Below are 25,036 nucleotides of genomic sequence, written 5' to 3'. Positions count from 1 at the left end.
CAGCTGCCCAGGTTTTGCTCCGGGCTCTGGGCTGGGAGCTGTGGTCCCCAGGGCTGGAGCCAGGACCGGCGTCTGCACCTGGCAATGAAGGAACCTGAAATATTTCGGATGGAGCAAATGTTTTCCTTGTCAGAGACACTGGGGTGGGAAAAATCGTTTGCTTCTTCCTTTGATGAGGAAACCTGAAACATTGTAAATCTGGGGTCAGCCCAGGCAAAAGCCACTGGAGGAGCACCGTGGCAGCAACACATGCAGCCGTGTCCCCTGCCACCGGGGCATGTGTGCCAGTCGTGTACGATTAGTGGCTCCGTGTTGCAGTCAGGCTGGACGCCACGTGCGGGCACGTTAACATGGAAAACACATTAGCCCCCGCTGAGGGAACCTGAGCAAATTGGCCATGAGATGAGACATCCTGGGATTTCACAGCGATGCCGTTGCTGAGACAGGACAGCAGAGCCGAGGCCGCAGGAGGGGCTGGCTCCAGCTCCCCGCAGTCCCAGGCAGCCCAAGGAGCAGCAGCCCTCTGGAATCGCTCGGATCCGTCCCCAGTGCCAGGGCCCCCGGGGTCCTCCCGTCCTGCCGCGGAACGGGAGCGCTCGTCTGGCCTGCGAGCCAGCTCCTGCCCTAGAGCCTCATAAAATATTCACCCCGAGCCGGAGCGCTGCCGGTCTCCCGGGGAAGGAGCACATTTGCAGCGCTCCGAGGATGATCGCCTTTCCCTGTCCCCCTGTCACGCGTGCTGGCACAGGGGAGGGGACCTGGAGCCTGCGGGGATTCCCTCAGCTGACCCCGCCAGTGTCCCCTCAGCTGACCCTGCCGCTGTCCCTTCCCCTGGCCCTGCCGGTGTCCCCTCCCTGGCCCTGTCGCCCTCGGGGAGCCCGGGCAGCCCCTGTGCCGCCCCTCCGAGGGACAGAGCCCCGGCAGCCCGGAGGAGGAGCCCGCGGCAGCCCGGGCTGCAGGAGGGCACTCGAAGGGATCACAAGTCGTGCTCAGGAGCTGGAGAAGAGCCTCGCATGAGAAGGGAAGCGACCACGGCATCTCCAACCCGCCTGCTCCAGCCAGGAGCCCCAGTCCCGGCCCCAGCCCGGGGACCGAGCTGCTCGGCTCGGCCGCGGGACCCGGCTCTGAGCCCGTCCCGCAGCCCCTCCCCGGGCCGGCAGGAGAAAACGGGAGAGCAGCAGCACCTTGGCACATCAATATTTCATAAAATGCCAGCAGCAACAGAGGGAGAGAGGGACCGGGAGCAGAGCCAATACCAGAATATCACACAGCTTTTTAGTGGTCTTCTTCTATTAGTGTCAGCTCTGTGGCTGTTTTCAGATAGAAGAACTTTCCTTGGATGCTCCCAGAATTTCAGGGTGTGGCCCAGCGCCCTCCTGGCCAGGGCCTGCTCCCAGCCCTGCTGTGGCTGGTGCAGTCACGGCACTCTGATGCTTTCAGAAGCACTCGCAGGGCCAGCGGCACTGTCCCTGCTGGCCAAGGAGCTGCAGGTGCTGCGGGTGCTGCCCGCAGCTGGGCTCTGCTCTGCTGGGCTCCTTCCAGCCGTCACCTCCCATTTCCCATGCAGGAGGGAATCTGCAGGCTCCATATGTAGAGAAAAAAATGGGATGTTTTCATGTGAATACAGGGAAATCCTGGGACCAGACCAGGAAGCTCCGTGCCCAGAGCCTGTGTGCAGCATCCCATGCCGTGCTGACAGACAGGGAGGTGCCCTGTTAAATTTCAGTAATGCCCAGACCCACTTGCTCCCCACAATGCCAGATGACGCCTCACATGGCCTCAGAACGGGCCAGCCCAGCTCCAAGGCCAAGCAGGGCACAGCAGCCATGGTCCCCAAGGCCCCCATGGCTGCAGGGGATGGGGGATGAGCCCAGTGGCTTCAGCCCCCACCTCAGCACTGAGCCGTGAGGCCGAGGGGGCTGGGGAAGCAGGAGCACCTCGGTGCCAGTAGGAGCCTCCCCCCACTGCCACCCTCCAGCACGGGACCTGGGGCTCTCCTCGGCAGATGCTGGCACCACAGCAGCCCAGAGGCCCTGCAGACAGCCCAGGGCAAAATTTTTAATTTGTCATCACACTTCAACCTGAAATCTGAAAAAAATACAAAAGAATGGCAGGATGTCGGCATCTCTGAGACGACACAACCCCACGGCTGCTGTAGGGACCAGCCCCAGCAGTGGGAGCCCACAGCAGCTCAAAGGCTGCCACACTGCTCCAGAGGGAACCCTGGTGCTGGAACCAGCTCAGGCACAGAACTGCAGCGAGGATGAAGAAGGCCACTCACCTTGGACCAAGAAAACACAACAACATGGGCAGGTTTGGGAGGGAACATCCACACTGTGGGGTTTCAGGACAGCTTCCCATGTGCCTGGCAGAGAAGTCAGACTGTGTCACAAACAGCCTTTTAAAAACTACAGAGATCCAAATATTTGAAAAGGTTCCCAGTTTAAAACCTCCCTGGGAACAATTTCTGGAGCAACAGCAGCAGCAGTGACAGCACCCTGTGCACAGCATAGCCAGCAGCTTTCCGGCCAGGGAACAACGGGTCTGGGGAGGACTGGCAGGAGACACAGGGGAACCAGGGCTGCAGTGGGGGTCCCAGCTGCAGACTTCTCTGGAAAGCTGCCAGGACACCCAGGTACCCACAGCCATTCCATTTGCAGCATTCCATCAGCTGATCCACTAGCTCTGCAGTGGGTGGGGGTTTGGGATTCCCCCACAGAGATTTCCCCTGGCTCCAGAGCTCGCCACAGCCCCGTTCCCCAAGGAGCATGGCCAGCAACACCCTCCCAGCTCCGGGAGCAGTGCCCTGGCTTCCTGAGGGGATTAACAGAGCCTGCTGGTCAGTCCCCTCACACCTGCACCCCCAGAGCCCACGGGGAGTTCGGGAGGGTGTCCAGGCAAACAGCAATCTGAGCCACTGGAATTCTTGATTTCAATGAAATCCAGGGAAGTGCATATCAATCACAGTAAATTGTACTGCTGCCAAGAGCCACGTCCTGCAGCACAGGGACCTGCCACCAAATTCGTCAAAGTGGCTCGTGTTTTGCAGCTCACCGTTAACTAACTGCTCCTGAAGGAGCTGCAGTCTGGGAATTCCTGACTGGAATGTTTTGAGAACACAGAGGTGAGGGGGCTGGGGTACAGCAGCGGCGCCAGCCCCCCCGAACCCGGGGAGAGGGCCCTGCAGCTGCTCCTGCCTGCTAGCTTGACATCAATAAAACATGGAGACAAGCCTGGAACAGGAGATAAAAAGAGGATGAAAGACATGTGGAAGACAGGCAGCCCCTCTGTGTGTGGAGGATGTGAGCACTCGTGGGCAAAGCCGGTTTCAGTGTCTGCTATCAGAAAGTGCTGGTGAGGAGGATGTGGGATGGGACACCCCAGCTCATCTCCCATCCCTGCAGAGCAGAGCACGGACTGTGCCCTCACCCTGCGGGCAGGGAGCAGGGACAGCCCCGGCCCCTGCCCTGCTGCCACCCCGGGCATGGAGCAGGACATGGTGGCATGGAGCAGGACACTCAGGCTCCCACGGAGTCCCAGCACCTGCCGCCCTGTCCCAAATCCTCACAGTGGCAGCAACTTCATGGAAAACACATGAATAAAGACCCTGTTCGGCACTGCCCTAGCAAAAGGTGCCCTAGCAATTCCTTATTTTCGTTATCTGACAAAAGACAGATCTTTTTATTGAGAGCAGGGGAGGAACAGGAAATGTGGGCTCACAAAACCAGTTAGAGATGGAAAGGCCTGATGGCACAGGACTATGTCCCGGCCTTGCTCTCTGCCATCCAGGTGTTCGTTTGCACGGAGCACTGCAGCTGCCGGCAGCTGCCCAGCAGTGTTCGCTGTCCCCGCAGTGTTCCATGTCCCCGCAGTGTTCGCTGTCCCCGCAGTGTTCCATGTCCCCGCAGTGTTCGCTGTTCCCGCAGTGTTCCATGTCCCAGCAGTGTTCGCTGTTCCCGCAGTGTTCCATGTCCCCGCAGTGTTCGCTGTTCCCGCAGTGTTCCATGTCCCATCCATTCCAAACGCAGCGTCGCCGCCAGAGCTGAGCTCCCGGTGTTGGCAGAGGTCACGGCAGGGCTCAGCCCTAACTGGGTTTTCCCAGTGCCGCTGCCGGGCGGGGCTGAGTGTCCCCAGGAGGAGCCGCTCCCCCCGTGCCCACGGTGTCGGTCACAGGCACCCGGGACAGGGCGGCCCCGTGCCGGCGGTGCCTCCGCCGCCCCGTTTCCTGCCGGTGCTGCCTCCAGCCAGGGCTGCGGACCCCGGCCCACCGTGGCCTGGGGGTCCTGCCCCGCCACAGCGGGGCCTCGCACAGGGCCGAGCCCCCCGCACTCCCCGGACTCCCTAGGTCCCTCAGAACCCCCCGAGTCCCCCGGAACCCCCGGGTCCCTCAGAGCCCCCGGGTCCCTCAGAACCCCCCGAGTCCCCCGGAACCCCCGGGTCCCTCAGAACCTCCCGGGTCCCTAAGAGCCCCCGAGTCCCCCGGACACCCCGGGTCCCTCAGAGCCCCCCGGATCCCTCAGAGCCCCCCGGTCCCTCAGAGCCCCCCGAGTCCCCCGGACACCCCGGGTCCCTCAGAGCCCCCCGGGTCCCTAAGAGCTCCCGAGTCCCCCGGACACCCCGGGTCCCTCAGAGCCCCCCGGGTCCCTCAGAGCCCCCGGGTCCCTAAGAGCTCCCGAGTCCCCCGGACATCCCGGGTCCCTCAGAACCCCCCGGGTCTCCCGGACGCCCCGCGCGCACAGCGCCCCTTAGCGGCCGCCGGGCTCCCCGCGCCGGGATAGTTCATTGGTTCCGTGCCCCGTTTCGTCACGGGGGGGACATTCCCTATTTGGTTTCGGGGGGGCACGCACGGCCGGCTGAGGGCGCTGATTGGCGCACGTGGTTCCGACCGCTGATTGGATGCTGCTCCTGCCCCTTCCCCGGCGGCGGGAGTCCCTTCCGGTTCCGTCCCCGGGTCGCGCCTCACGTGATCCCAGGAGCGAGCGGCGCGGGCCGCCTGCGCTCAGCCAATCGCGGCGCGCCCGGCTCCCCCCATTCAAAGCCGGCGGGCGCGGCGGCCAATAGCGGGCCGGGCTCGGCCCCGCGCGCGCTGACGGGCGGGCGTGCCGACCAATGGGACGCGGCGGGGCCCGCGCGGGGCGGGGCGGGTGCGCGCGACGGTGGCGGCCATGGCGGAGCGGGGCGGCGGCGGCGACGGGGAAGCGGCGGCAGCGGCGAGCGAGCGCTTTGGCACCGACCTCCGGTACGGCGGGCCATTGCCGGGCCGGGGCTGGTCTGCCGGGAGAGCTGGGGCGGGGCCAGGCGGGGCGGGTGGGCCGGCGGGAGCTCTCCTGCCTCTATTCCCGGCCCCGCGTGCGGCAGGACGGGCCCTGTTCCCGCTCACCGGGCCGGGGCAGCTCCCGGGCGTGGGACCGGGTGGCCCTCTCGGAGTGCGGATAGACCGTGTCTGTTGTCGCTCACCGTCTCATAACCTTCGGTTTCTTCGAGTCGGAGTCCTCATGCGACCATTGTATCGCAGTGCACTCAGTGCTGGGTGAAACTGTCCCCCCAGAGCCGCAGAGGAGCTTTCGCCGCTCCCGAGGGCGAAGGTTTTTTCTGAGAGCTGGTGCTGAGGGCCGGGTGGCTCCGCGCGGGGACTGCGGTGCTCGGGCCAGGCCCTGCCGCGGGTCCCAGCTGCGGGGGACACAGGAGCTGCTGCAGGCCCTGGTGCTGCGGAGCCTGGGCACGGACCTGGGGCAGCAGTCGGAGCACCGCGTCTGCTCACGGAGCTTTGGCAGATAGGGAAGGATGCCCTTGCCAGTGGCTGCGTGCCCCATTCCAGCTCTGGCTATCCGTTTTCATGAGGGGAAATTCACAGCTGAGGACTAATAACCTTGAATTGTGAAGCAGAAGAACATCTTGAAATAGTTGCACACTTGCCTTTACCCACTCAGATGTGACGTGTTTTGCACACGCTGTTGGTGTGTATTGGGTTTTTCCCGGTTCCTTGTCACAGCCGCTTTTCCCTCATGTCCGCAGCAAGTGGCAGTGACCCGTGTTCCTGTGTCCCTCTCTCCCCAGGATGGCTCAGCAGCAGGCGCTGCGGTTCCGCGGCCCCGCGCCCCCTCCCAGCGCGGTGCTGCGGGGGCCCCCGCCGCTCCTGCGGCCGCCCCCGCCCTTCGGGATGATGCGGGGCCCTCCTCCGCCCCCCCGGCCCCCCTTCGGCCGACCCCCCTTTGACCCCAGCATGCCCCCGATGCCGCCGCCGGGGGGGATCCCCCCACCCATGGGGCCTCCACACCTACAGGTAAGGAATTCTCCTGCTATTTAGGGATTTTTCATTTGTTTGCATTTGCGGAAGTGTCCAGTTCTGGACACCTCAGTTTCAGGAGGGACATGGAGGTGCTGGAGCGTGTCCAGAGAAGGGCAGTAAGGCTGGTGGAGAGTCTGGAGCACAAGTCTGATGAGAGATCTGGTGGGGCTTAGCCTGGACAAAAGGAGGCTCAGGCTGGTGCTGGAGTCCCCGTCCCGGGAGATGCCCAGGGAATGACAGGACGTGGCACTCAGTGCTCTAGGCTGGGGACAAGGTGAACATTGGGCACAGGTTGGACTCGATGGTCTGGGAGGTCTTTTCCAATTTAATTGATTCTGTGATTGTGTGGAAATAGTATGAGAATGGACATTGGAATGGGCGAAGGAAACAGCAAGGCAAGATGAGAACACAGGGCTCAGGTGTGGTGTTACACACCACTGCATAGCTATGGTGTGCAGGGGAGGGAAAGCAGGCTGCAGTTGAGTTGAGGGCTTTTTTTTGTTGGTGTAGAATGCCATCCATACACTCATGGCTTCCTTTTTTAGTAGTATTTAATACAAATAATAATTACTGGTTTGGTGTGTGGATTTAAAGAGCAGTTTAAAATGCTGCCCTTAGAGCAGAAAGTTGGATCTCAGGGCAGCTCCCGACAGAAGGCAAGGACGTGGCAGCACTGGCAGCTCAGGGCCTGTGTGTGCAGTTTGTCACTGAGCCACCCCCTCCCTGTGGCCTGGGGTGTCCTGGGCTGTCCCAGCCCCGGTGTGGCCCTGGCAGGCTCAGGGTGAGTGTGGCACTCGAGGCTGTCACTCAGTGAGAGCTGGAGTGAGGGCCATAACTAGGGCAGCTGTGGTGTTTGCAGACTGAAGAACTCGGTGAATTTTGTCAACTGTTTTTACAGGGAAGTGTTCACTGCACTTGTTGCATATAGGGGATTTCAGACAGTCCAAGTAAACAAGTAAAATGAAAGAACTGAATGTACTTTGAATTACAGACTGGTGTCCAGGCTTTCAGGTAACTGTGTGCAGGACAGGTCAGGATTGCTTATCATGAAATAGTGAACATGTAATTTTGTCTTATTTATATTTTAATTGGCACTAATTAGAATTTTAGTTAATGGGAAATTTAGGAGTGTAATGGATTTTAATTAAGCCCACTGCTTAGCTATGCTGACAAACTTGGTGCTTAATTGTAATTTAGGTTTTTTTAATGTTTTTTTTTTCCTGGGAGGGTCATTGGGTTTCTGGGGTGTTTGGTTCACAGATGGGGATGTCTGAGCAGCAGCTGTTTGGGAGCAGCTCTTCCATTCTTTCTCTTCCTTGCATTGGGATATTTTCTCCTTTTCAGGAGAGGACTTTTGGACTTGTCTTTGACCACATTTCTGTTCATGCCACCTTTTTCAGGTGCCTTGATGTTTGCATCTCAGAAGTGCAGTGATGGTTCCAGGTGTTCTGCCATGGGTGGGGGGTTGGCAGGAAGCACATTCCCTGAGCTGGGAGCACTGGATTGTTAGAGAAGCTTCCAGGCCTGGCACAGCTGTCCTTACTGCTGGTGTAGTGTCTCTTGGTTCTCTAAGAAAGGAAAACTGCTTGAAATTATGTTGTTGTTATCATTATCATCATTATTGTTATTATATGCCTTTAGAGACCACCATTTATGCCTCCTCCCATGGGTAGCATGCCACCACCTCCTGGTATGATGTTCCCTCCAGGAATGCCGCCGGTGTCAGCGCCAGGAACACCAGCAATGCCCCCAGCTGAGGAGATCTGGGTAGAGAACAAAACTCCGGACGGGAAGGTGAGATGGGTGCCGTGGGGGTGTGCAGTGAGCCCCGGTGGCCCGGGCAGGCCCTGGGCAGGGATCCCTGGGCAGGAGGAGCAGGGCTGTTGCCGGCAGTGAGCTGTGCTGTGACACTCGCTCTCCCTGCACAGGTCTATTTCTACAACGCGCGGACACGCGAGTCAGCGTGGAGCAAGCCGGACGGGGTCAAGGTCATCCAGCAGTCAGAGCTGACACCCATGCTGGCAGCCCAGGCCCAGGCCGTGGGGGCCTCCACCCCCACCACCAGCAGCCCTGCATCTGCAGCCTCTCCATCCACCTCCTCCAGCACGCAGTCCTCCACCACCTCCACCACCACCACGGCCACCTCCGTGTCCCAGACCAACTCCAGTGAGTTCCTGGGGGTGCCTGAGCCTCGGGGTTTGGGGATGCTGCATGGGGAATGGCTGCAGCAAAGCCTGGGTGTTCAGGACAAAGTTGTTTCAGCATGGAGTGTGAATTTGAAGTACAGTGTTTAGTCCAGAAGAACCTTGCATGCAAACTTTTTTTCTCCCCAATCTCAAAGAATTCTTCAGGTCTTTGTATATTTTTCTTCTGCTGTTATCACATCATCTCAGAGCTATTACACATCTATTTCCTTTTGACTGTAGATAGAGCTAAATTGTTTTTAAAAATGTTTCACTAGAAATGTTGATCTGAGGTAGGAGTTTAGTTGTAGCAATTTTCTCCATGGCTCTGTTTCTGTAGGTCAGCTCCAGAGCTGCTGGTCTGTGAGCACTAGTTGATTACAGAGTAGAGCTTCTTTGTTGTATTATTTTTATTAGTATTATTCTTCTGCCTAAGCCTTCTCGGTTCCTATTTTCTAGAGCTCCACAGAGAGAAAAAAAAGTCCTTGGAACCATTTTTGTTCATTTATGACCTTTGAATTACAGCCTGGAGGTTACTGCTGCTTCCACGGACTGAGCCTTTGCTTGTAGGGCTTTTCCAGCTAAGAAAAGGGGACTGAATTTATGCAGCATGCACATAAATGCATGGCTGTGCACACAGCAGCGTGGTTTGCACTGCACTTTGGCACGTGTGTGCTGCCCAGGCACGTTGGTAGAGGTGTGTGTTAGGTCCTGTGGGTCTGTTTTTGTGAGTGTGTCCACAGCAGACAGTGAGGGAGGTCAGGCCCCGTGCCCAGAGTGAGGTGTGCAGGGGAAGGAGCAGCTCAGAGCTCATCCTGCCTCGCATGCAGGGCCACAGACAGCATTGGTGCTGAGCAGGAAGCTGGCATGGCACATTGGGAATTGTAGCTGCACTGGCTCAGACGTGTGTGCTGAGCCAGGCCACACAGAGTGCAGGAGGTGAACTGTCCCAACTCCTGCTGTGGGGTAGAGCTGCATTCTCTGGGATTCTTCTTTTTCATATAAGAGGTGAGACAAGTCAAGCTTAACTCACCATTTAACCTGAACTTCAGAATCTATGTGTGAGAGGAAGTCAAATTTAGGTATTCCTCCAATTCTGCTTTCATGTAGGCTGAAGGGAGGACACGTCATTAGAGCAGCAAAGAACTTGTATTGCTCAAAGCATTTTAGGGCTTTTGTTCAATTTGAAGAGTAACTCAGTATGGTGTTAATTCTCTGTGTTGAGCTATGGTCTGCTCTAACTGTTGTGCTGAGTAACAGATGGGGTGGGAGGTAAATGTTAACTCCTGACCCAGTGTCAGGCTGGGCAGAGCTAGCCATGCTTTGGGAGCAGCACTTTATGCACCTTCTCTGAAGTTGAATTTCCTAATGTTGAATGCTGACAATCTGTTCCACTTCTACCTGTTCTATCTGCTGAACTTTGTCTTTGCTTTCAAGAACTGTTACTGTTGGTGTCTGTGCCTAGACAATGAAATTTTATAATTTAAAATAATATTATAACTCTTAGACTTGGCCTGTAAAAAAAAAACCCTGGGACTTCTGGCTGAGCTTCATTCTTGCCTTGTACTGATTTGACTTAGGTCTTACAAATCACATACTGACTGTCTGCTCTGTTTCCCTAAATGTTAGGCACTGCTAAGAACTTTCACCCTTTCTGAAACGCTAATTGAAATATCAAAAATCTTTATTTAAATATGCTAATACTGGTATGTTGTTTGGAATGTTTTTGGTAGTAATAGGAAGTGCACGGTGTGCCCATTGGAATATGGCTGTAAAGTGGTGTGGTTTCTTTATTTTTTTTCTTTTTCCCTTCTCCTCTGCACCAAATCTTACAGAGTGAGTTTACAAGTTTAAGCAGACTTGTCTCAAGTTCCTGTTGGCCTGTGCTGTGAGACTGTTTGCTCCCAATTAAAACAATTTGAAATTGAAACCGGTCATGCTGCAAGGATTATAGAACTGAATGCCAGTTGTGTGTTTTCCTGCTGGGAGGCACTGAAGACCAAGAAAGCTCTTGCAGCTTTTGAAGAACATAATTTTCCTTTTCCTTGCTTATTTACACATTTTTATTGACATTTTCCTGTTCTGGGGGCAAAGCCCAGCATAGTTTAAGGCAGACTGCTGTCATGCACGTGCTGCTGCTGTTAAAAGCAGAACCTGTAGCACAAGGACAGCCTGTTGCCATTGGAAACTTGCTGTAATGTTCCTTTTCTGTTTCTCTGAACAGAGCAGAACCTCGTTTCAGCCTCTGTTTGTCCTTTGATACAGCCCAGCTACTGCTGTAGAGCCATGTTAGGTGTAAAGAATGGGCCAAATTAACATTGGAAATTGACTTTCTTTGTGAATATTTAATGTTCCAGAGAAGGCAAAGTATTTTTTGTGCAGGAGTGTCTTCCTGCTGGTTATATCTGAGCATACCTGCTATACTGGGAAACAGAGCAGCATGTTTGCAGCAGTTTATTGCAGTGTCTAAGATACAAGGTGTTCTTTGTGTTTTTTTATCAGCACCTACCACACAAGACCAGACCCCGAGTTCGGGTGTTTCAGTTGCCACACCATCAGTCAGTGTTTCAACCTCTGCTCCTTCTGCTACACCTGTGCAGACTGTACCCCAGCCAGTCCCACAGACATTGCCTCCTGCAGTTCCTCATGCAGTACCTCAACCAACTGCAGCAATTCCTGCTTTTCCACCAGTAATGGTACCTCCATTTCGTGTCCCCCTTCCTGGCATGCCTATTCCACTTCCAGGTAAATTGGCAAACTGTAATTGTCTTGTCTGCTACATGTCCATGTTGTCAGTTGTTTGCACTCATGTGTCCACTGTGTACAGAACTTGCCTGGATCCTCTCCTCAGAGTATCTCTGAAAGAATTCAGGGTTAGCAGACAGACTTTTTAATTAACAAAGAACATATATTTTTTGGACTTCTATTTCTTTGCTATACTTGGCAGAAAACAGCTGCATTTAAACATGTAATGTTTAAATGAGAATATTGAGCACTGTATTTTACTAATTGCAATAGTAAATATTGCTTTAATTTTTTTCTACTTGATTCAGACCTTAAGTCTTGTGCATAAATATTCACTAGGACATGGATGAGCAGGAAGAATTACCATGGAAATCATGACCCCAGTGAAATCGGGTGTTCCCAGTTCTCTTAGGCTGCAGCCATTGGGTAGGATGCTGAGTGTTGAGATGTGACTTGAGGCATTTGGGGTGCCAGGGTGTTGTTATCCACAGGCTTTAGGTTTAAAGAACATAGAGAAGGAACCTTAGATGGCAGCAAACTTCTTCTGGATAAATCAGTTACTTAAATTTTTATGAAATATTTAGATACCTAAGGAAGGAATTTTAGGCTGGCAAATTGTTGGACTCACTGTCTGTAGTTGTTGCAGAGAACCTCCCAGGAGATCACTAATGACACTTAGCATTCACACACCAAGCTTCCTCTGCATGGCTACCACTGAGTTCCTGTTCTGATACAAAATTGATGTGTTCCAGTGCACAGTGGTACTAAACATACACCAGGAACTGATGATCTTGTGTTGCAGAGGGAGGTTGGAGATTGCAGTTGTATTGGATCCAAGTTGGTTTCAGATCTAAAAAGACAAACAAGCAGCTCTGAGCAGCATCTTCATGTTTCTGACTCTCTGTACAAGCTGAGTGAGGTGACCTTCCTGCTGTCCTCCTAATGCAGCCACTCAGTGGATGTGGAGGGAGGCCTTCACCTCCCCACTGCACTGGATGGATGAAAAGTAACCTTTCAGAGCACTCCTTTGATAAGAGAAAAAAGCCTGAAAGCAGTTAAAGTGCTGGCTAGAAGAGAGCAACAGCTTTTAGCTGCCTCTGCTTTTAGAATAGTTCTAAAATAATTGGGCAGAGCTACTTCAATCTGTATTGGCCTGAAAAGGAAATCACAGTGTAGTACTCGTTGGGTTAAACCAGGAAGCATATTCTGAACATGGTATTCCAGGCTGACCAACAAATGAATGAAGGGTAGGAGGAAGAAATCTTTTTATTGGTGAAGTTTGGAAGAATAATCAGAACAGTCAAGCCTTAAAGGTGATTGGCTGAATGCTCTCTATTGCCATTTCTAACCTTGCCAGCAAGGGACCAGCATAGAATGAAGGGTCCTTGCACACTGTGAGGGACATAATCTACACAAGTGTGACCTGTTGGGTAAAATGGGATGGTCAGAGCAGTGGAGAAGAGTGCCAGTGGAAATGGAGATTCTGGGTGTATGCCCAGGTTGGGCTTTATTGTGAGCTCTTAATCAAAAAGTTTTGAGAGTAGTGCGGTACAGAAGCAAAGACAAAGTAGGAACATCAGTCTCCTGAAATTCATTTTTGAAAATGATGTTTCTCAGAAGTTCCCTGGTAAGAAGTGTTGGCTCTGACCAGTTCTCCCTGTGAGCTGGGCTGTAGGTGGAGCCCACAGCACGTAGGGAGGACACCTGCAGCAAAGTGCTGCTTCCACTAGTGGGTCTGATTTGTCAGTTTGTTTAGTTACAGGATGAAATCTGTCAGCTTCTTTCTGCTGATTCTGACTTGAGTTGGTTGTGATGGTTTCTAAACACGATAAAAGAAAAGGAAAACTCAAAAATATTTTACAATAACGAGAAACAGAATAGAAGTCAAATTACTTCAAGACAGTATCAGGTGAAGTCAGGTCTTATGCAGGTAGGCTGTAGGTGTTTGGGGCTTTCAGCACCAGGTGTGATATCAGCCAGAAGGTTTGAAGTTACAGGGACAGAGCTGAACAATACCACTGTCAAGTGATTTCAAAGTTAATCTCTGTGTTAAACTGTAGTAGAAAGGAGTAATGGAAGAGTTCATTAGTTATATCCCATAATCTCAGATCTTAAAAAGTAAGTCTGCTTTCTCTCAATTCCTATGTTTTAAGTCAGTTTTATGTTTGAGAATGACCTTGGCAGCAGAAACAGCTTGGGTGTTTCCTCAGTCTAATCTGTGCTGCAGCATCCCTAACTCCAGCAATCCCCAGACAGTGTTATTTGTACTGACTCACGTTGGAGACATGCTGTAACTTCCTTAACAAAACGAATTTTCAGATCCATTGTCAAGTACATAACATGACCACCCTTCCAGTTTAGACAAACACTTCAATCAGTGCTGTTTGAGTCAATGTTTTTATGTCTCAATTCAATACTTTTAAAAATAAAACTAGTTGCAATTCTCTCATTGAAATTATTTTTAGATAACATTACAATTCTGTCTTCTCACAAATTTATTTTCAAATAAGTTGGCAGTATTTATGTATGCTTTGCATACTAGTTCTCCAATGACCAAATCCAGAAACTGCTTTGGTTTTAAACAGGGGTTTAATTTCACTTTCCACTGGAGCATTTCCCACTCACATGATGAATTTCAGCTTTTGAAGGGAAGTGTTTCAGTTTCTGAGCATCCAGACTGGACCAGTCAGAGGGCACTTCTACAGTTGTCTTCTGCACCCCAAATGGAGGTTTTGGAAATGCATTCCCCTCAGCCTTGTCTGATTTCCCACTGATTTTGATCTGATCGAAGAGGATGAGCTGCTCACCTTTTCGTGCCTTTTTGTGTCGTTTCTTACTGAGCTGGAGAGCAGACCAGTGCATGGTGCCACCCCTTTCAGGGCGAGTTTTGGCTTTTAAAGCATTTTCAGCTCATGCCATTCTTGAAAATGAAAAATAAAGAAAATGCCCTTGGCCTAGTGCAGCTTTGTGTACCTCTGTCTGCAGCTTCATTGCTTGGATTTCTTTTACCCCTTTCTTTCACCTCCAGCCTTGCTGTAATTGCCCTGGTACCCTCAGCTTTCCCCCTGGGTTGCCCTTGGCTGTCCACCCTGCCCTGCCTTGCTGCTCTGATTAGTTCAGACCTGTCCTTCTACCCTTCCTCTGCTCTCTAACTGCAGCAGCAGACTGGGAAGCTCCAAGCCTGAGTTTCATTGTGCTGCTGCTCCCCACAGGCCTGTCCCAGCAGAGGCTGCCTGTGCAAGCAGCCTCAGTAGTGGGATATTTTCCTGCCCTACAAGGGGAGCTGCATTCCCCCTTGGATGAACTTAAACCCCTGAGTCTTCACTGAAATACGTTTTTTCTTTTTAATGACATCCCAATAACTTGCTGAGCAGCTGGTTTAACATAGGCAGAGACTGTTGCTGCAGCTTAAAATTAGTTTTGTATTCGATCTGGCACAAAACGTTGGAGCAAAAGTAATTCACATTTTCTTGCTGGAAGGCTTCTTCTCTGCCAGCTGCAAATGGCATTCCAAATTGTGGCAGGAAGTCCGTAGCAGCCCGTGGTAGCTGACGTCCCATGGCAGCTTTCCAACATGCTTCCTATCCGTTTTGCAGGTGTAGCAATGATGCAAATAGTCAGCTGCCCGTATGTAAAGACAGTCGCTACCACCAAGACCGGTAATTTCCAAACCCATCCTAGTTCGTTTTGTCTGTAAGTTGGCATGGTAGTGAATGTGGTTGTTTCTTTTATTTCTTTATTTGCTTCCCCACTTGAATGATTACATATACTTTCTTTTCAAAGCCGGTATAAATGGAATATCATATTTGGTCAGGAGATAACTTCCCCAAGTAACTGTTAGTGTCAGCTTATTCTGTACCCAAACTGCCATACAGTTTTCTGTAACCATTGAGTTCTGTAATGACTGTGACTCTCATGCCCATACTTAGTTCCTAGTTTCTTGTGTGGATTTTTGTTTTCCTGCTCCACGTGTGCAGTGGCTGGCTGTGCTCGCATGTTGTGTGCGTGTCTGTGTGTCTGAGTGTGAACTTTCATATTTCAAATTGTGGATTTACCAATAGTCACTCGCTGAGAACACGTTATGGCAATGTGTAATGTGTGATTTCTGTTACTGAAAATGAGACTTTTTCAATGTTAAAGGATCACATTTATGATCTTCGAGTTCCAATCCTATCCAATTGGTTGTTCTAGAACTTGTCATTCCAAATCTGTTCATTATATTCAGTTTGTTGGGATGAGTGGAGAGATAATAGGATGCTGCAGCGTTCTGGCTTTCTTATCTTTGGATATTTACTTGCCATTTTGCTTTAGGATTTCAAGAAAATGTTTCTTTTTCAACAAACCCAACAATCTGATACTGTTTCATTCTCGTCAGGTTTTATCCAAGGCTCTGAGTTAATGCCAGTATTTATCAGAGTTCTGTGTTCTATGGGTCAAATTCAATCCACTTGACTTTTTAAAGAGCAATAGGAATATCTTGTACAATGGCAGCATAATTAAGCATTGGGGTAGACTTAACCCCAATTATTTGCTGCAGGCATCTGATAAAGACTTTCCTAATAAATAGAGAACCTAATTTTAAAATAGTAGAATAAATATCTAAAAGCTAACGAGCTTTATGCTTTGCAGAATTACACAAATTAATTAAAATCCAGTTTGCCTGGTAATGGGCACTACTGGTTGCAGAACATAGGAAGGAAATTTGGTAGCAATGCCTTTCATTCCAATTTAACTTTGAAAGCAATCCTTCTACGGGTTGAATATTTGCGAGTCAAGTCAGTGAGGTGTTAGGTGTTGTTCCTCAGGCCCCGGCTGGTCACTCACTGTGCTCTTGCCTTGTTCCTTGTTCCCTGTGCCAGGAGTGCTGCCGGGCATGGCCCCCCCCATCGTGCCCATGATCCACCCTCAGGTGGCCATCGCCGCCTCGCCCGCCTCGCTGGCCGGAGCCGCCGTCTCCGAGTGGACAGAGTACAAAACTGCAGATGGAAAGACCTACTACTACAACAACAGGACTCTGGAGTCCACGTGGGAAAAACCCCAAGAGCTGAAGGACAAAGGTACTTTGGGTTTTGTTTGGTTTTTTTACTACAGCTTTATTGGGAACGTGGCTCAGAGCATCGGTGGTTGTGTGTCAAAGTGCGAGCGGGGATATTTCAATCCCTGATCTCCCTGAAGGGTGTCCTGAAGTTCTGGTTGTAAAGATCCACATGAGTTGGTCTTCAGGCTGAAAGTTGCACGTGTTTCCCACTGTACTGTGAGAGTGTGTGGTTCTAGAGTTCCAAATCCTGTGCCTAGGCCCAATGCGGGTTCCTGTGCCAGTGAGTACCTGCCTGCACACGTGGGTGAAGGTTCCAGCTGCAGACAGAAAGTGAGGGGAGTTGAGGGGAAAAGCCACTCATACTAAGGGCTGTAGACCAGGAACAAATGAAGATCATTGTGCTGAATTTCAGATCTTGAAAACGAAATGTATGAATAGATTTGGAGTATGAAGTAAAATAATGTCACCTCCCCCTGTCCACATCCCTACGCTGTGTTCATGTAAATGCACATTAGATCCACGGGTGGTGTTACATGGAGGGAAATTGCTCTTGTGTCATAAATAAGGAGGAAGGAGCAAAAGTCCTGTGGCTCTTACTCAGTTTATAAAGTCTTTTAAGAAAGAAAATCCAAACACTTATGCCTTTTATTGTTTCCTGAATTTTTAGTTACAAGAAGTCTTTGTTTAGACAAATGCAGGACACTTACACTATTGGTTCAATTAATGCCCATTTTCCTAACAAATCAGGTTAAATAATAGGTCTTTGTACTGAGATGAAAGTGTCCAAGACAGCAAATACTAATTTTGCTGAGAGAAAATTATATGTTTGATGCTTTTTGTAAATGAGTGCAGAGAAATCCCCAGGTGGTTCTGCATTGTCTCTGATTTTTTTTTTTTTTTTGTCCGCGGCATTTAAAATGTGAAAGTGGTCTTCAGTGTTGCACTGTTGGTCGAGAATTATTATTAGTTTAGCATTTCTGTTAGTACCCTTTAGTCAGCCTTTTAGTATAATAGCTGCCTCACAAGATTTCATTTTCCAGTACCAAGTAGATCTTGGCACAGGAGATAACTACCACTTTATAAGCAGGCACTGTAAAGCCCATGAGGGACAGAGAGTGCTGAGAATATATTGAAAAGAAGCTTTGGGTTGGTGTTATATCTGGAAAATTAAACCAATAAAAAAAAATTGTTGTGGTTCTATAGTGGTTTCTTAATAATCCTCAAGAAGAATGTAATCTTTATTTAGAAAAAATGGAAGAAAAGGTCAAAGAGCCAATTAAAGAACCCTCGGAGGAGCCTTTACCAATGGAGACAGAAGAAGAAGAGTCTAAAGAAGAACCTATAAAAGAACTGATAAAGGAGGTAAAAGACCTTGAACCCAAAACCAGCTTTAAGTCTCACATTCCTCTGCTTTGTCTGCATCTTAGCCCAGGCAGGCTGGCAGGGGCCATTGTTAATGCCAACTAATTCAAGTTCTTAAATGCTTGAGGGGATTTGAAAGCCTCCCTTTCTGGACTCAGATATTTCTTTATTTTTTTTTACATAAGGAAAGAAGAGCATTCAAAAGAAACATATGTACTATGTCAGTTAAGAAGTTAGAAGAGCATGGGACAGAGGTTAGCTTGATATACACATGTGGTGTTCTCTCACTGATTTTATGGTACTCAGAAAATGCAACTTGTCCAGAATGTTGGAAATATTTAATAGTTTTTTTCTCTATTTCTTTGCTTCTTTATTTTGGTCAGTTTGACACAAAGCTCACACGTTCCCCCTGTGCTGTAACTGCTAAGTTGAGGCTGTTAGGAACATGTCCTAGAAAGGGCTGTAGTGTTTTCAGTAAACAAAAGTAACTTCTCCTTTTGGAGGCATTTTGCTGTGCTGAACAGCATTATTTTTGAGGATGCTAAGGGGTGTTTAAAAGAAATTAAAGCTTTTATCCTGATTTCTGTGAACTTCGATGTGGTTTAATAGGCAGAAGCACAGAATTCAGTTGCTGGGTTTTGCTGCCACTCCACCCTTTTTATTTCTGAGGTAGTTACCAGTTTGCTATTTCTGCTACAGAGGCTATTTCAGGTTTTTACTGTTTCATATTGTGTGTCTCTAATTAACTAATTCTAAGAATAAATGAAAACTCCTTTGTCAGAAAATGCACCCTTACACCTGTATCCAGGCCCTCCTGGATTTCCAGGATTCATGCAGATCTAGGGAGGTATTTAAGTAAGAGTTTGCTGAAGTCAAAAGTTAATTAAATGCTTTGAGGCTTTGGAATTGAGGTTTTGAAGTGGCAGCTGTTGTTGCAATTGCAGCTCTTCTGTTCTAAGCATGGGTGAGGTGTCATTGTGAGCTGCTTGTCAGCATGGTTTCAGTAAAACATGTTGGTTACTGTGTAATAAATAAGTAGCCAGCTATCATTGCCTGATCCTCAAACTTGTTTTTTCCTTGAGGAGCCCAAAGAGGAAGAAATGACAGAGGAAGAGAAGGCAGCTCAGAAGGCCAAGCCGGTGGCCACCACCCCAATTCCAGGCACCCCGTGGTAGGTCACTGCTGCTGTGGGACTGACGCTGCTGCTGCTGCTGGGGAGTTAGAGCAAGTGGCAGTGTGTGGAGAGCGTGCTGCATTTTAAAATTTCAATTTCAAATTTCACTTACTGTGTTTTCAAATCTGGCAGCAGGGGAAAGCAGGGTCACAGCTGGGCAGTAGCAATGTCTGGCAGCTGTGCAGTCGCTGGAAGCTGGGTCTGCCTGTGACCATGGTGTTCAGTCAGTGAACAGCTGGCTGGTGCCCAGAGAGTGCAGGTAATGCCAGGCTTCCCTCCCATGTGCAGGTGTGTGGTGTGGACTGGGGACGAGCGAGTGTTCTTCTACAACCCCACCACCCGGCTCTCCATGTGGGACCGGCCCGACGACCTCATCGGGAGAGCTGACGTGGACAAAATCATCCAAGAGCCTCCTCACAAAAAGGGAATGGAAGAAGCAAAAAAGCTTAGTAAGAGCAATCTTATTGCCTCCTTAGGAAGCATAAACATAACTTACCACTTTGCTTTCCAGAGCTTGCAACATTTAAATAAGTGACAGAAATTGAAGGACATACTGTGAAGGTGGAATGCAGATTGCAGAGTCCTTTGGGGAAAAGAAAGCCCGTTGATGAATGTAGATACTAACAAAGTTAATTGTTCTGCTAAATGCCAGCAGGTTGAAAAACTCCACAGTTTTTACTGACTGAAAAAAGGGATTGTGTTTGTTTTATAAGAAAGAAATGAGAAAAGATTAATCATAATGTACGAGCAGGCTCTCACAGAAGAGGATTTAACTTAGAGATCACCAGCTGGAGTAGAGTTTGGAAACAGCTGCCAAGAGAGAATGTTCAAAAGGCTGCTGAGATGAAATTTCTCTCTGGCCTGAGTTCTGGGAGATGGTCCTGGCATGACATGTTGGCTTTATAGTTGGAGGAGAACTCAGTGCAGGTAATCAGGTAGATCAAAATGTGCTTCACTAGACTCTTCAGCCTGAGTTATTTTCCCCTAAAAATAAGAGCTCAGTGTTTGTCATTTTAAATTTCAAGTTGGCTGAAGTCCCCAAACTCCCGGAGTGTTACTCTGAAAGTGGCTGAGAGCCACGTGTCTTCTCCCTTGGTCAGAACACAGTTGCTGCACATGTGGTCCTTGGTTTGTGCTTGAGGTTTCACTCTTAAGTTTAAAAATTTTCGTCAATATAAAATCTAAAGTCTTACTGAAATCTCTTACAGTTAGAGAAGAGCATGAAGCTGCAGAGGAAGCAAACGAAGATGAGCCTATTAAAATAAAAAAGCGCAAGTAAGTTTTTGCTTTTTCAATACCGAGTGATCTGTGTAGGTAAAATTACTGAAGTTTGTTACTTGAGCCATGAATGTTGTGTCCAGCAGGGTAGAATGGAACAGGCAGGGTTGGTGAAAAGAGTCCTCAGCTTTCTGCTGCTCAGCAGCTCAGGTATTTGATATTTCCCTGAGAGAACTGAAGCCCTTGCAGAGAGACAGTGTTTTGGAAGTTATTTGAAATGGAAATAAATGGTATAAGTTGGTGAATCCAAAATATATTTTGAGTGTAGTGTGTCTTAAATAGCTTGCTCCTCTTGTATGTTAATTCCTGGGCACAAAACTTCATTGTCAAAATATCCTGCTACCCAGATTTTCATAGTGGTTCCTCTATTTTCACTCTGTTACAAGTGTTTACAAGTTTGGCTTATGTCTTTTGGTCTGGTCTGTCTTTTGGAATTGATATATGAGATACAAGCTGGTTTAGAAGTGATTTTATTTGTGGTTGTGTCATCTTAGGAAGGATCATGGAACTGTTAGCAGTAAGGGCTGGGGGTTTGTTTGGGATGAAGTGCATTTGCTCTTAGTAAACCTAAATCAGCACACTTCTCCAGAAGCTTTTTGATGGGTGAGGTCTCACCTGTGTCTCAGCATTCTTGGTATCATTGTGAGGGCTTCCCAACCTGCAAAAACTCCCTTAGTGCCTCATGGCCCAGAGCAGAAAGTTAGAAAATCAATGGTGTTGATGGAAAATCTACTGCATGTCTGGAAAGACCTTTGAATACAGCCAGACTGTTGCTTTGGAGTCATCTGTTGGCACTGAAGTTATCTGGAATGCCTTGGCTCCTGAGCTCTGGGTGTAAAAGCATTCCTGTCCACCTCTTAGAATGGCTTTCATGGAGTGTAAGCCTGTTCTTGGTGTATGATCAGTGATATCTACCCTGTCCTGGTATGGTTCAGGTTCTGACCTCCAGGGCTGCCGTTGTACTTCTCAACTTACACTTTGGGTTTTTTTTCAGAAAAGATGATATCAAAGACATTGATTCTGAGAAGGAGGCTGCTATGGAGGCTGAGATCAAAGCTGCTCGAGAGAGAGCCATCGTCCCACTGGAGGCTCGGATGAAGCAGTTCAAGGACATGCTGCTGGAAAGAGGGGTCAGAAACCTGTGTGTGTGAGGAGGGAGAGGGAGGGGAGGGTCAGAGCTGTGTGTGTAACTAAAAAATGGAAATGGTTCCAGCTGCCTATGGAACACAGCTTCTTAAGGCTCTCTTTCGATGTGCATTTCATTTTTAATGCCACACAGGAGTAGTAAATAAGTGTATATTATCCTTTAGAAGTTTTCAGAAGAAATTGATGTTGAAATTTTCTATGACAGCCTCTGTCATCCATTAGTGATGAAAACTCCAGGATGAATTTGGTTCCATCTTTTCATCACATCTTAGTGTTTTCAAGAAAAACTGTAAAACTGCTGTATAATTTGTATGTTTGTCTTCATTTAATTAAAGGTCTCTGCCTTTTCAACATGGGAGAAGGAGCTGCACAAGATCGTGTTTGATCCTCGTTACTTGCTGCTCAACCCAAAAGAAAGGAAACAGGTGAAATATTTAAATTCACTTCCCATGCAGACACAGCTACTACAGGTTTATCTGAATCCTCAGTCTTTGTTTCTGCAAACCTTTCTAATTAGTGCTGCAAGGGATTTTTGTCAGGATTAGGGTTTGCCTGGAAATGGAAGAAACCAGCAAGGGAAAGTATTGATAGTCTTTATTTCCTCTGCTTGGAAGGTCTCATATTTTAACACAGTGGAAGTTGTATGTCTACAGAGCTCTGCTGAAACCTGAATGAAACAGTGAGAGTCATCAGTATCTTGTCAGAGTATTGGCACAATGAGCAATCTAGCCATTTGCTTTGAAAAAGGTGTTTGGGGGGAAGCCTAAAATGTATTTTTATTATTAAGCAAGTTCTCACTTCAGCAGCTTTTCGTTGAGTGAATGTAGAGAAATGGAAAGCTTCAAGAGCACGGGAAATGTCTGAAACATGGGACTCAGGAAAATGTTAACTGGAATGTGTAAGGAACTTGTTCCCAGGTCTCAGGTGGTGTGTTAGGTACAGCACCCTGGATCATTTCCATTTTGAAATGCAAAGTGTCTCTAAGATTTCTGCCTCTTCTGTGGTGAGAGGAAGGGAAACCAGAGAGAAGGGAAGAAGTGGGATTTTTCCTCCCTAGAGCTTCTGTGTGTCACTTGTGTGTTTGCTGTGGGTGACTGGTGTTTCTGTAGGTGTTTGATCAGTATGTGAAAACCCGAGCAGAGGAGGAGCGCAAGGAGAAGAAAAATAAAATAATGCAGGCCAAGGAGGATTTCAAGAAAATGATGGAAGAAGCAAAGATTAATCCAAGGTAGGAGTTTCTTTGTGGTTCATGTGCATAAGCTCTACTAGGATGCAGGGTGGTATTGGGTTGATTAACCTTACTCAAAATGGGCAAAGAGGAGAAAAATCATGAGATATTGTTGAAATCTTCCTTTGTGTGCTTGTATGCACCTCATCCATGAAGTAATAGAACTTGTGACATATATTTCAAGTTGAAGAAATCCCCAGCATGCTGCTTGGATTGTGAGAAAGGCCTCGGACCCACCACAAGTTTCTTTAATAACCCTGTTTCTTCTTAATAAGTCTTTGAGAAGTACTAGGGAGGTTTCTTGGGTTTGGAGGGGGCTGAAGGGATGTTTGTTACAAACTATGTCAATGATGATGTGATAAAATGTTGTGGTTGCTTTAATACAGCACTGGTTACACCCCCCCAGCATTCAGTGAGCAGCAGTCAGAGCGAGGGGATGACAGTGAATGAACATTCAAGATTTCACTGCTGGCTTTATTCGTTTCACAGCTTCTGCACACAGAGGTCATGAGATACATGCTTATGTCACCTGATAAGCTCCAAGGCATCCTCTTTCAGCATCTCTTGGCTCATCTGGCATTAATTCTTTCCCAGTGAAATAACAGCTCATTTGTTTCACTTCAGCTCAGTTTTTTCCAGGGACTCATTTTGGAAATTTGGTGACAGTGCTGTGGTAACTTTTAAATTGCTTCAGAGCTGACTAATAACTCAGTGGTAGGCTGGAAGACTGGAGGCACGGAAATGCCTTGAGAAACTATATTAGTTTTAGTATCCTTAGCTTTCAGCATACCTTCAGTATATTGTGTTGGGACTGATTCTTTACCTGATTATGGGCTGGGGTGGGAAAGAGAATTCCAGCTGAAATACTGTCTTGTTTAATCTTATCCTTTGTCTTCTGGTTTCAGTGTTTGTCTAAAGATATTGCTGTACTTCTGTGAGTGCCAGACTGGTTTTTTATCATCCATCTCAGTCCAACATGCTCAAGAGTTTGTGTTCCACTTCACTTGAGCAGCTCTTGTTCTTCAGTCTAGCTGTACATTCACTTTCTAATCCTTTTGAATAAGCTACCAAATTCTCTTCTTGTTTCAATTTACCCTACAGCAACAGTAGGCTGGATTTTCCAAGTCTAATTATTTCCATGCTGTGATGAAAACATTCGTATGATTATAAGTGTCTCACGTATTCTTGGGGCCAGATTTGCATCAGAGCTTGGAAAAAGCACAGTAGTGATTTTTTTCCGAGGTAAGTGGCAGTAATGTACCTACTGCACAGGTTGGAATCTGGCCCTGGAGGTGAGAGAACAGTCAGGGAAACGCTGTGGGATGAGGGGTTGAAAGCCCAGAGCTGCTGCCTCTGCCCATGGTGTTTGAAGGGGTCTCAGCCCTGTGTGCTTTAAGCTCAGGCTCTGCAATGTGCACTGCAGGGGGAAGAGCTGGTACAGCCTGTTCTGTGGGGACTCCTCTCAAAGGCTGGCTTTCTTGGTGAACTCTTAGCATGGTTTGGCTGCAAGTGAATGCACTGGGATTTTTGGTTTCACAGCTGTGAAATACCTGGACAGACTGGTGGCTGAACTGCTAACCCACAGAAAAGAAAAGAGTTTTGTAGACAACTGAGTTTTTTTTTCATTTCTTCTCCTTGGTTGCGATGTAGTCTCTCTCTACACCTGCCCCTTCTGCAGGTGGCTGTACCTGAACAAACCAACCCACCCTTGTAAGTCTCTGACAAACACCTGTTGTGTGAGTGCTGGCTCCTTCTATAGAGTTCATTGGTCGAGCAGCTCTGTAGTGAGACCATAGGATTTGCCTTTTGGGATTTGTCAGTTGTGCTCTGGCATGCATTGCAGCAGAGGAAACACCTCCCTGCTGAACCTGCCTCCCAGCCCAGACAGCTCTGCCAAATGAGTTCACTTGCCATTTTGTTGCAGAACTACTTTTAGTGAATTTGCAGCCAAGCATGCTAAAGACTCGAGGTTCAAGGCAATTGAAAAGATGAAAGATCGAGAGGCCTTGTTTAATGAGTTTATCACAGCGGCAAGAAAGAAGGAGAAGGAAGACTCGAAGACCAGGGGAGAGAAGGTAAGGGGACTCTTGAGTTCCAGCAGTGTGAGTGGTGTGAGTGAGATGGGACAGAGCCAGTGCTTGGCTTCCCTGAGCCTTCCCCAAGACTTTCCTAGAGCTCTTACAGGCAAACACTTCAGGGGTGTCCCCCTGGTCTTCCTGAACAATTTCAAGTTTGCAGTCTACTGACTTTTGAAGTATTTAGAACTGAATTGTGTTCATCTGTGAAGCTGAGTTTGCTTAAACAACACCTTTTTAAAATTTACCCAAGCAGTAACATTATCCTCTTAACTGAAGTAATGCTTGATTTTTATTTTTTTATTAAGTTATTTTATCCTGACACATGAAAAGACAGAGGAGTCTTGCCCTGTTTGGCTGGAACCCCAAAGCTCGTCATTACCTCTCTGTTCCCTCAGTGGGGGCAGGCAGAACTTGCAATTCCCTGAGGATAGTCTCTTTGAGTTTCAAACAGCTCCCCTTCCATCTCAAAGCAGGCACTTTGGGAGGGACTTTTGAAGCTTTGAATGAGTAGATCT

General features: G+C 48.8%; 1 protein-coding gene across 3 annotated transcripts in view; it reads left to right on the top strand.

The window, feature by feature from the left end:
• The first annotated feature begins 5,137 nt into the window (after window positions 1–5,137).
• The window catches only part of TCERG1 (transcription elongation regulator 1), a 28,177-nt gene continuing 8,278 nt past the window's right edge, over window positions 5,138–25,036 (top strand). Inside the window, exons 1-15 of one of the 3 annotated variants that reach the window (XM_014888305.2) lie at window positions 5,138–5,239; window positions 6,058–6,283; window positions 7,931–8,083; window positions 8,218–8,455; window positions 10,975–11,217; window positions 14,814–14,876; window positions 16,077–16,274; window positions 17,502–17,617; window positions 18,703–18,788; window positions 19,080–19,240; window positions 20,000–20,066; window positions 21,064–21,199; window positions 21,551–21,640; window positions 22,325–22,443; window positions 24,368–24,518. In XM_014888305.2, coding sequence (XP_014743791.2) covers window positions 5,166–5,239; window positions 6,058–6,283; window positions 7,931–8,083; window positions 8,218–8,455; window positions 10,975–11,217; window positions 14,814–14,876; window positions 16,077–16,274; window positions 17,502–17,617; window positions 18,703–18,788; window positions 19,080–19,240; window positions 20,000–20,066; window positions 21,064–21,199; window positions 21,551–21,640; window positions 22,325–22,443; window positions 24,368–24,518 — 2,121 coding nt within the window. In that variant the 5' untranslated portion in view covers window positions 5,138–5,165. Of the gene's footprint in view, window positions 5,240–6,057; window positions 6,284–7,930; window positions 8,084–8,217; window positions 8,456–10,974; window positions 11,218–14,813; window positions 14,877–16,076; window positions 16,275–17,501; window positions 17,618–18,699; window positions 18,789–19,079; window positions 19,241–19,999; window positions 20,067–21,063; window positions 21,200–21,550; window positions 21,641–22,324; window positions 22,444–24,367; window positions 24,519–25,036 lie in introns of all 3 variants that reach the window. The other 2 variants (XM_014888304.2, XM_014888306.2) reach the window with 2 other exon arrangements.

Source organism: Sturnus vulgaris, chromosome 15 (assembly GCF_052056855.1).
Source record: "Sturnus vulgaris isolate bStuVul1 chromosome 15, bStuVul1.hap1, whole genome shotgun sequence".
Lineage (NCBI taxonomy): Eukaryota > Metazoa > Chordata > Aves > Passeriformes > Sturnidae > Sturnus > Sturnus vulgaris.
The sequence above is the reverse complement of the archived record's forward strand: the minus strand, read 5'-3'. Positions and strand labels throughout refer to the sequence as shown.